This window comes from Vombatus ursinus, unplaced genomic scaffold (assembly GCF_900497805.2).
Source record: "Vombatus ursinus unplaced genomic scaffold, bare-nosed wombat genome assembly UNPS02014778.1, whole genome shotgun sequence".
Classification (NCBI taxonomy): domain Eukaryota; kingdom Metazoa; phylum Chordata; class Mammalia; order Diprotodontia; family Vombatidae; genus Vombatus; species Vombatus ursinus.
This window is the reverse complement of record NW_020954556.1, coordinates 23,792,234-23,803,757: the sequence shown is the minus strand read 5'-3', so window position 1 is coordinate 23,803,757 and position 11,524 is coordinate 23,792,234. Positions and strand designations below refer to the sequence as shown.

Below are 11,524 nucleotides of genomic sequence, written 5' to 3'. Positions count from 1 at the left end.
TCTCTCTCTCTCTCTCTCTCTCTCTCTCTCTCTCTCTCTCACACACACACACACACACACACACACACACACACACACACATTCAATTGTAGAGAAAAACCCAGGGCTTTTCTGTGGCTTTACAATTGTCTCTTCAACCTTAAGCATGTCGGGAAACTTTGAGGAGGCAATATTTCAGCAATGATTAAAGAAATAGTGTGCTGCAAGTTAAAGAAATTGGGACCAAGTTACTCTATTATGCTGATGACCTCCACTTTTCTCTTTTTTCTTTAACCTTTTATTTGTCAGGGAGATGCTCTGTTCCACCTGCATGGTATGTCTACCCTGTTCCCCTCTTCCTAATGAAATTCTATTGTACCTTTGAGGTCCAGCTAAAATCTGAGCTTGTCCATCAAGTCTTTTCTGACTACCCCAACCCAACAAAGACACATTATATACAATGAATATAGCAATGTGTAAATATTCAGCATCACCACATAAGTCTAAGTAATGAAAATCCCCATTGGAGCCCTCAAAACCCATGCCCAAAACAACAGAAAAGCATTTTCAATACTTTTCATGTTAATCATGCTAATGTTCCATTTCTCATTAAATTACCAAGAACAAATGAGGGAAAAATCATTTCAAGATTATAAGGATGAATTTATTAGATAACCATTCTATTTAGCCCAAAATGGGTGTGTGTGTGCATGTATATGTGTTTTACATTAAAGAACTGAAACTTAAATCTCTGTTGCTTAATGAAGCTGGTTCTTTTATCTTCAAAAAATGACAGTTAAAGTCAAAACTAGAATTTTGAGGGAGAGGAGATTTAGGACCTCCCTTCAGACATTAATAAACAGCACTCCACATTCTAAAACTATTAGACATAATTTGAAATAATTGCCCATCTTTCCTGAGCAGAGACATGGAGCTCAGTTAACATAACTGTTAAGCCCTTTCGCTTTTCATGAAGAGAGTACTCACTGCAATCCTGGCCACTTTGTCCATACAGAAATAGCTACGAGGAAATTCATATCTTATTCCTGCACATGCACTGAGGATTCCGGTATTTATCTTTATCCTGTATTTGTATACTACGTGGACCAGATGCATGAACTTTTTAATCACCACCAAAATGTCGTGTGTATCTGCAGTACCAAGGAAAGGACAGATTTAGACAGGGAAAGAGCAACATTCTTTTCTTTTTCCTCCCTTTTCAGACTCACCCCATTCTGAATTTGTCAAATCGTAAAGTTGCATAATCTTTGAAGATATTTTACTCCACCATCATCTGCTTTCTTATAGTGATTTTATGTCTAGCTTGTCTCATCTGTCTAATTTAGATCACAAACCCTCAGGGCAGAGACTGTGCATTTTCTTCTGTTTTCTCTAACGCCATATTAAACTGCCAGAGTTCAGTAAATATTAAGTAACAATACCTGGCCCATTCCTGAACTAGGCTAACTCAGGCTTTCTTACTCTGACCTTTTGATTGTGCAACTTGTGAAACAGCTATCAAGGATCCCTATCCATTCTCCAAACTATTGGAACAAAATCTTCTAACACTCATCTTTGATTACTCCTGCTTGCAGGTAGTTTTTTTAAAATTATTATTATTATTTTAAAGGTCATATTGACAAAAAAAATTAATGTGATGAAATGAAAGACAATCAAGTCTTTCTTATTTGATTAAAGAATGACCTACCAAGAATCACTAATCTGTTGTGACAGCTGACCTTACCTTTGCTAATCTTTAGTAACTGTTAATAAAATTTTCAGGGAAAGGAGGTTTCTTTGTTATGGGGGGGAGGGGAATAGAAAAATAGGGATTAATCAAGAAACTCCTGTTAAGAATGAATGTTTCCTTTATGAAAATATTTGGATGATAATTGTTCTGGAAATTGTTTCCCCATGTACCTACTGAGATCCATCAAAGATATTTCAAGAAAAAAACAAACTCAATAGGCCTTTCTAGCTCTTCAGCATGTATTCTCAGTGTATGCAAACTTGTTACCAGAGACTTAAGAGAAATTTCAAAGCATTTCATAGTAGACTCTGGCCAGGTACCTGCTGTGTGTTTATAATGTATTAGTGAATATATTAAGCAAATTAACGACCGAGTCTGCCTCTTGGGTTAATTACCAAGTTCAAGCTAAGAAAGACACTATAAAGTATATTTCAGCATCCTACATTAGCAGACCAGATTCTGGGGTAAGTAACTCAATGAAACCACTGTTATATCTTAGAGAAGACCTTTTCTTTTGAAAGAGAGGTTCTTGTAAATATATCTTTAAGACTGCTTGAAAGTGATCTTACGTTAGAGCACATAAAATAAAGCTGAGATAAAATTATGTAGAAATCATCACTATATTTTACAAATCATTTACCAATTAAAACATTTCTAGTTCAAATCAATATATGTACACACACAAAGAGAGAGAAATATGCATACCCATAGAGCATGGAGAAGAATATCCCACTTTACTTCTTATTAATCCTGATTTAATATCAACACTCAAAACCAAAAAAAAGTGTTATTCTCATAGCTACTGACCACTAGACCATTTCTCAGTTTATGAATTAGGTGGTTGAGAGAATATACTTCTGTGGGCAAATTCAGTCTTTTAAGGTCATCATGTCAATTGTTTATATCTCACATACCCATTTCCAAATCTTGTAAGTTAAAATACACAGAGAAAACTTTTGCCCTTGTGTCAGGTTGCTAAGTCTTATTTTCTACTCACTCACAAAAACCTGCTGTCTCAAGGCAAAGCCTGAAACTTAACAAATTAAAAAGCATAATCAAATTTTGTAAGTATCCATTTAAGAGAGATTTTATTAATATAATCAATAGCTATATTTAAGGCATGTATTGTTTATTATTCCTTAAGCTTATGAAATCGTAAAGTCAGCCTCCCCCAGTATGTAAGTTTCTGCAAAGAATTCCCTGGACTTGAAATCTTGCAGAAAAATCAGACTTTCAGGCATAAACAAATCAAGAGTCAGGGCTGGTAATCCTTTGAATTTAATCTTTCTGAGAGGTTCTCAGGAAAATCACCAAATAAAAATCACATTCAAAGACAGATAACTTGATATGATTATTCCAAAATATAATCTTATAGAAAATATTATTATAAATATCCAAAATATTCAGAAAAAATAACTATAAAATTTTGGTCTGGAAAATCCACTAAATTGCTAAATACCTATAGCATTATGACAAGTTTCTTTCAAGGAGTTCAAAGCATTTTGCATGCCTACATACCTCATAACTGTCATCATTCGGGGAGATGTATGCATGCCTGTATTTGACCAGCACACTTAAAAAATAATGGAAGGGGATTTTTTGATGGCCTTGGCTTACGCTTTTAAGGAATATATTTTAAAATGACTTGACCAGCAGATATTTTGATTGCCAAGGCATTAGCAGGGAAAAGACCTCGATAAAATTAGCAACAAGACACTGAATCATTTCTTCTTTTGGTGAAAGTTACAGGCAAAAGTCCTAAAATTATACAATTACAAAAATAAATCAAACCATTGTGTCATTTCTGCTTTTCTACATTAATAAATTAACCATGTAACATTGTTCAAAATTATGTCAGTTACGCATATAATAATCTTTTAAATTAATGAAGTGATGAAGCAGTTTGATGACACCCATGATTTACAGGGCTGCTTTTAGCTAATGGTAAAAGCCTTTTGTTTAATAAATTGCCCCCTGGAGAAATTACCAAAAATGAATATTTTCTATGCTAAATGTTCCAAGGTTTACACTTTTTCAATAGATTAACAAATGGTGAGGGAGAAGCATTTTTCAAAATAGATCTTCTTTTACATATATTTAATTGAAATTAATTAATGTATTACTTTAGAAGGAAATGATCATGCAGAAATAGGTGCAAGATCATTTACGAGAATTCCACAAAGCAATAAAGTAGAATTTAAGCTATGGAATTAACCATGTCCTTAAAAAAAATTTTTTTTATGATAGATTGGGGATCATTTCAAGCTTTTTGATTGAGTCAAAGGACCTCTTATAAAAGTCAGAATTTTATATACTAATATAAACCTTACTGTTCTGGTATAATTCTCTCTTCAGTTTAATTATTGTAGTATTATGTATTTGTTGACTATTTACCTAGATTGAAGCTGTGTTGTTACTGGTAAGGTTCAAAACTTTTCATTAACTGCCCAATTTTGTTGTTGTTGATATTGTTGCACTTTTGCTGCTACTTAGCAGACCTTTGAAAAAATTACCTATCTTGGGTCAAATAAATATAATTTTCCAGTGTATACATGTATAATGACAGGCAAGCTTTAAAATTCAAGTCCATCATCTTCTTTGTCTTTTGGTTGTTCTTGGCACTCAGAAAAGTGTTGGAATAAGTAGAGAAATGAAACCTCTTATAAAGAGACATTATAAAAGTTGATTATGAAATCGCAGTAGGTTTCAGCCAACCCAGGGCACACTTGTGTAGGATAACAGCTCAGAAAGCAAGGAGCTGAATATAGCTGCAAGGAACGCTTGGAATTGATGTTCCCATTCTCTCTGCTTATGGATTTGTTTTAGTAACATCAGGGACTAATTTTTGTTCTTCTTCTAAATAAATAATGTGCATTGTACATTGAGTCAATTCCATTTCAGTTTGAAACATTTGCAGTTATAGCCCTGAAAACAGGAATAATTAATTGGGATTTTATGAGTCCAATGGATGCATTCTGTGGAAAGCAGAGAGAGAGTGAGCGAGCAAGTAAGTCATTTTAAAATTCTATAATCGATGCCGATGTAATGGAAAATTGGCTGTTGGCATTTCAAATTATTTTAAGGAATTTTAAACTTTCATCAATAGTATTCTTAAATAAATGTATATGCATAATAGTGCTCAAGTGTTTGCATTTTATATCTTAAGTTATATAAATCAGCATAATAAGCACAACTTTAAGTATGTGATTATTTTATAATAAATGGATTGGAGGAGATATAAAAAGCATTGGAAATACAAGATTTTATTTTCCCCTTCTCTTTGCAGTTTTCCATAGTATAGAAATGAATCAATGCAAGTCTTGAATACAATTACTTGAGCAAGATCCATTTTTAAAAGCTAATGAAGAAAACTAAAAGACATACTAGTGTATGTTTACGCACATGGACAATCTTTGCAGTGGGTCCCGACTTTTACTGTAATAGCTAGCTTCAGATTCCTTTCTATCATTTCCTTCTAACTACTCTGTAAAATCTCTAGCAGTTTCCACAGCATGTGGGAGAAATTTTGTATGAACATTTGGGTATTTTGGTTCCACAGACAGATTGGAATTATCACGTATTTCAAAACTTGGAAAATCAGATTTTATTATTATTATTACATAGTACTATTCTCTTCAATATTGTGATTATGGAATACCATTGACATACACAATGCTAGATAGCTAAAAAGATAGATATTTTGCATTGTAGCCCAGCAGTTTAGTCCCACGTCCTTAGTCTTCAAAAGGGGAGAAAATTTTTTTTTAGCGGACTCTCCACATAAAAATAGAGAAAACAAAACAGCAGCAGAGATGTACTCCTGTGGAATGGTACTAAATTGTATTATATACCCAATGTGAAACCCTGGAGAAGTGAATTAAAACTTGTGGGACTCAGTTTATCTGACTGTAAAATATCTCTACTTCCCTTTGCAAAAATGTGGAAGGATGGGCAAGAAAACACACGTATGTGCTTTGAACTCTTTGAAAGATTCTCTGTAGATCCAAGCTATCATCAACTCTTGATCATTCAAGTTTTTTTTGGAGAGTAGTGATGGGGTAGCATATCAATGCACAATTCTATGGCTTAAGAATGCTTTGCATAATTCTTTGCTCTTGCTGTGAGCAGATTTACCATCCTAATGATGTTGTGTACATGTACATCCACACCCTGATATATAATGGAAAGAGGCTAGAAACATGCTGGGTAGCAGTAGGCAGGTGGATTAAAATCTATACTAAATAATCCCAACATGGATAATAGAATATTATTATTCTACCAGGCTTATTTTAACAAATATTTTCCATGTGTATCAAATTTAGTGGAAATTTCATGTATCAGATTAACCTCACATGAAAACCGAGCTATAGGGATTCAAAAGATTAAAGACATGCTTAGAATCTCCATTCACTTTCAAAGCTAAATATTTTGGCTGCACTTTGGAAGTCAGGCAGATCTTTTCTTTTTTGATAATGTGAAGAAAAGCAAATCCACAACTCTGTTTTTTAAAAGTAGAGCATAATACGTTCTGCAAGTACAAACCTAATAAACTGGCCCTTACCCCACCCCACCCCCAACCAGCGTTAAACATACATTCCAAAAGACCATACTCGGGGGGAAAATAAACAAACCAGAAATAAGAATTCTCATATTAGGGGAAGTTAAAACTGGCTTGTGTAAAAGTGCCCATCTCCCTGTCCCCAACAGCCTATCCTCTTGCCGATGCTGTGATAACCCAGTGACTGCCAAATTCCCAGTTCCTCAGAATGATCCCAATCAGGCTAAGGGAAGAAGCAGAGACATTTTACAGAGCTCCTTTCCTTTTGTTTCCTGTTTTCTGCTCTCACTTCACTGCCACCATGACTATCATTATTGCCATCACTACCATCTCTGCCATCATGATTCTTACTGCTGCTAACACAGCTACACCACTATTACAAAAACCCCTGCCATCACCATTAATGCCACTGCCCCTGCCACCACTACTCTCACGACTTCCACAACTAATTCCAGCCCTTCTGCTATCATCAGTACCACCCCTGCCACCAATAGCAGCTGCTGTCTGTTATTGCTGCTGCCGCTACTACTACTACTATTTCTTCTTCTAATACTAATAATAGTACTAATAATGTTAATAATAGTACTACTAATAATATTTAATTAGTACTACTAATAATATTTAATTGGCAATAACTATATGACAGGCACTGTGTTAAATGCTTTATAATTGTTAATTCATTTCATCCTCATAACAACTCTAGGAGGTAGGTGCTATTATTATCACCATTTTACAAATAAGGAAACTCAAGCAAATAGAGGTTAAGTGACTTGCCCAGGGTCATATAGTTAGTTGGTGTCTAAGGATGCATTTGAACTCAAGTCTTCCTGACTCCAGAACCAGCACCTTATCTACTGTGCCACTTAGCTTCTGTTATTTTTGCAACTCTCACCACCATTACTGCCAATGCTCTTACTACAATCACTGCCACTTCTGATGGCATTACTACCACTACCTCAACTACAGCTGCTACCAAACACTGTCACTACAACTATTAAAAATGCCACTACCACCATTTTTACCACTGGCACCACACCACAACATCTACCCCCAATTCCTAAAGAATATTGTCACAATTTCCTCTTAGAGTTGCATTGGGTTTCTAGATGGGACAGGGTTAATCATTAGAAAATTTCCCATATGAACGGTACTACTATTGTCTTCATACAGCTATCAGGGCTTGATTTGTTATTTTCTTAATTATCTAGACTTAAGAAAGTGATGTTGAAGAGAGATGTAATGAAGAAATCTAGTCCCTTAAACTCATTTTTAAACTAAGTTTTGAAGATTTCAACATGAAAAACTTAAGTTCCCCATAAGTAACAGCCAGACAAATGAAGGAATTTTATTATTAATAAATTTTCAATACAATATCAACTTTTTAAAAAAGAATTGTGATGGCTCAATTATATTTGCCATGCATATGCTGTTTTCTGATATTAATTTCATTTTGTAGCAATTACAAAAAAAAAGAAATTCACTATAGAATGGGTTTATATTTAAGACCAATTTTCTTTTAGAGATACAGATGGTAATAATTTAATCCAGAGGCAAAAAATTTATTTCAAATTGAAGTTTGGAGTGAAAAAAACTAACCTAATCTCAGATTAAGTGACTGATAACTGTTTGTTACTTTGCATTCAGAAATCAATAAGTACTTCCATTTACCCATGTGCCTAAATGTCCTTTCTAATTTTCTTTTGGCTTAAAAGATGTTTAGAGTGTAAAACTATCTGTCAACTCAGTGCTGAAAATACAGCTCAGCAAATGCAAGAAAAATTCTGACTTTCTAGAAATGTCTTTGTTGAAATGGCACTAAGAGTTGAGGATTGTAGGTTTGGCTGAAGTAACACAGGCATAAGAGAGGGAGTAGATGGCATTTTCTTTTAAACTCTGAAGAAAAACACTAACAACATAATGGATTGTTTTACTTTCTATATAATGGACTTTTAAGCTTTTCTTTTTTAAACCAAGTCTTTAAAGTAAAAAAAAAAGTCATTAATTTGATCATTCAACAAATATTTATTCTTCCTGGCTGGGAAAAGGCATTTTCTGTCCTTTTTCTTTTACTTCAGTAGTATTTTGAGGACCCTGTAGGCACCTAAAATCTCAAGATGTTGAATTATATAATCAAATGAGGAAATATTTGTAAAGTGTTTTGCAGTGCTTTTAAAGTGCTATCAAAATGGTAATTGGTATTATTCATAGTAGTAGTATTCATGGTAGTTTAGTAGATAAATCACTCTAGTGATTTACTAGTAAATTAGTACATAAACTCACAATTGAGGGTCCTTCAGAATTTAGTTCTAGTTCTGGTTAAACAGGGAGAAAAAAGCAAAAAATGGGAAGGTAGCCTTCATATAAAATGTATGTTTTTTCTTACTTTAGGGCAATTTCCTTGGAATAAGAAAGTACTGACCCACTAGCTAGGTTGTCTTGCTGTTTGCCACCAGATTCAGGAGGATGATTCATAGCTTTGCTCATTACAGCTGGAGTGGGAGGCATTTTCTTTCACTTTTCATGGCAGTTGGCAAATTCTTCAAAATGATTACCTCTCACAGAGTAACAGTTAGACAGTATTTAGCCATGGGGCTGTCAAGCATGTCCATAGATCCTGAAGTTGAATAACTTTGATGAGGAAAAAAATGATGGGGGCTTTGAACAGCAGAACAAAGCCAAGAGGTGACACCAAATGGAAGGACCCAGAAGGCAAAGCTGAGGCCTGGAACAAAAGGGGGAGGGACCAGGCAGTGTCCTCCAATTTCATTTCTGTAACTCCACCCAGAGCCAGCTTGATTTCACTGTGAATGTATTAATGCAGGGCAGACTTCAACATGTTGGTAATTTCAGTTGGATGAGCTTTCCAGAAGTTCAGATATTTATCTAAATCTTTTGTACCCCTTCTCAGCACCATCCCCCTCCTACCAAAACCTAACCAACAAGGAAATGTACACCTGGCCCTATGCTTATGTTTGTCTGAGCCATCTCAGAGTGGGTCAGTAGCCAAGAAATGGAAGAGCCTGGCTACTCTCAGTAGAGAAAGAAAAGCTAAACATTTGTGAAGTCTGCTAGTTGAAGTCTTTTTTCTACTTTGTATCTCCTATCACTACTCTTGCCTGAGAATGGCAAGAATGTAGAGAAAGTAGCAGATGTACCAAAAAAAAAAAAAGATAGCAAGACGCAAAAACTTTTACCCTGGTCAACTAGTTAAAATAGAATTTCAGAATATTAGTTCAGAAAGAGAACGGAAAGATCATTAAGTCCATTTCCTCCTCCATGTTCTGATTTTACAGACAAGGAAACTGAGTCCCAAAGGAGTTGAAATGACCTGTCTAAAGTCATGTGGTAGGAAAATAGCATATCCAAGATTGAATCTACCTTCCTAGCCTAATTATACTTTAGTCCCTTGGACACATTCAAAAGTTGAGTAAATCTGACTTTCTTAATGTTCCTCATACATGGTACCCTCTCATTGTTGTACCTTTGCACAAACTGTCCTGGAATGCAGTTCCATTACTTTCACCTCCATCTCTGAAAATACCTAGTTTCAAGTATTTGCTGATAAATGATTTACAACCAGATCCTTGAGAAAAAAAATATATGCAAGACAAATTTTTAAGTTTAATTTATGTTCTTAACATTTTCTCCATCATTTTCTTAAGTCTAGGCTATCAACAAAACAATGAATCAAACCCTAATTTATAGCATTTGCCAATTCCAAAGGTACAAATGCTTATCTTGTCAGCTAGGTAGTTCAGTGTATAGAATGGGACCTGAGTTCAAATTTGACCTCATACCCTAGCTGTATGACCCTGGGCAAGTCACTTAACCTCTGCTTGCTTTAGAGCACTGGAGAAGGAAATAGCAAATGATTCCAGTATCTTTGCCTCCCAAAAAAAAAACCCCATGGACAATATGGTCCACAGGGTCACAAAATGTCAGACAGGACTGAATGACTGAACAATGATCAGAAATAGTCATCTTTTATTAGAGACAGCTAGATAACAACAAAGTGGATAGAGTGCTGGGGGCCTGGAATCAGGAAGACTCATCTTCCTGAGTTGAAATCTGCCCTTACTTACTAACTGTGCGACTCCACGCAAGTCACTTAACCCTGTTTGCCTCAGTTTTCTCATCTGTAAAATGAGCTGGAAAGAGAAATGGCAAACCACTTCAGTATCTTTTCCAAGAAAGACTCAAATGGAGTAACAAAAAGTCAGACACAACTGAAAACAACTGAACACAAAAATAAGAAACAAACGCTCACACCAAAAATTTAACAATCAGCTCTCCCAAGTTGGTAGGATGTCTCCAATGTACCCTTTCTCTAGCTTCCTTCAAACTCAGATCAAGCACCATATTCAACATGAAGTTAAGCTTGATCCCTTGAGCTGTTAACACCATCCATTTTGTATATGGCAATATGTGTACATGCATGATTCCTCCTCCAATGGAATGTAAACTCCTTCAGAACAGGAGCTATTTCATTTTTTCTTTGTATTCCTGATGCTTTATACACAGTAGGAACTTTAAAAATGCTTGTTGACTAGTTGAAATCAGGTGTCCTTATCCTGTGCTTTTTCTACTGAACTATACTGTGATGCCACCTCCTCTAGGGGGTAAGTGAAGAGAATACAACTGGTTTATATTGGATTGGTTCCCATGACATGGAAAGAATAAATCCATAGGAAGAAAAACAGAAACTTCATTTTAATTTTCAACTATAGCAAAATTACTCTAAGCATCTTCAAAATAAAATCTGGATTTGAGTTCTGGCATTGAATAAGTGACCTTACCTCTCAAGATTTCTTCATCTGTAGAATGAAGTGGTTGGAATAGACTATAAGATTATAGAATTTCAAGTGAAAAAAGAATATTCAAGATTGTCTCATAGTACCCTTTCATAGTGCACTGTGATGCTATGATGCTATGTAAAAATCTCAATCTGGACTCCAAGTGTGGAAACATGAGAACCTGGGCTGTGTGATGCAGGTACATATGTAGATTGTCCTCTGATCAATGATTTATCAAGAGTTGTGAAAATGATATTATGAAATACTAGGTGAGACAATGGCTCTATGTGTATGGTTATGTCATTCAATGATACTAACTTAAGTCCTCTCTTGTGAAAATGGCAGGAAACTTCAAGTAGTGTCATAAAGTCATACCCCATGGAAGGAAAGAAGGAAAGAAGGAAGGAAGGAAGGAAGGAAGGAAGGAAGGAAGGAAGGAAGGAA

At 35.1% G+C, this 11,524-nt stretch overlaps 1 protein-coding gene across 2 annotated transcripts in view; it reads left to right on the top strand.

The window, feature by feature from the left end:
- Nucleotides 1-4,438: 4,438 nt before the first annotated feature.
- Nucleotides 4,439-11,524, top strand: part of MEIS1 (Meis homeobox 1) — a 189,723-nt gene continuing 182,637 nt past the window's right edge. For both annotated transcript variants that reach the window (XM_027865286.1, XM_027865291.1), the window contains exon 1: nucleotides 4,439-4,736. In XM_027865286.1, the coding sequence (XP_027721087.1) occupies nucleotides 4,698-4,736 (39 nt within the window). In that variant the 5' untranslated portion in view covers nucleotides 4,439-4,697. The remainder of the gene's footprint in view (nucleotides 4,737-11,524) is intronic.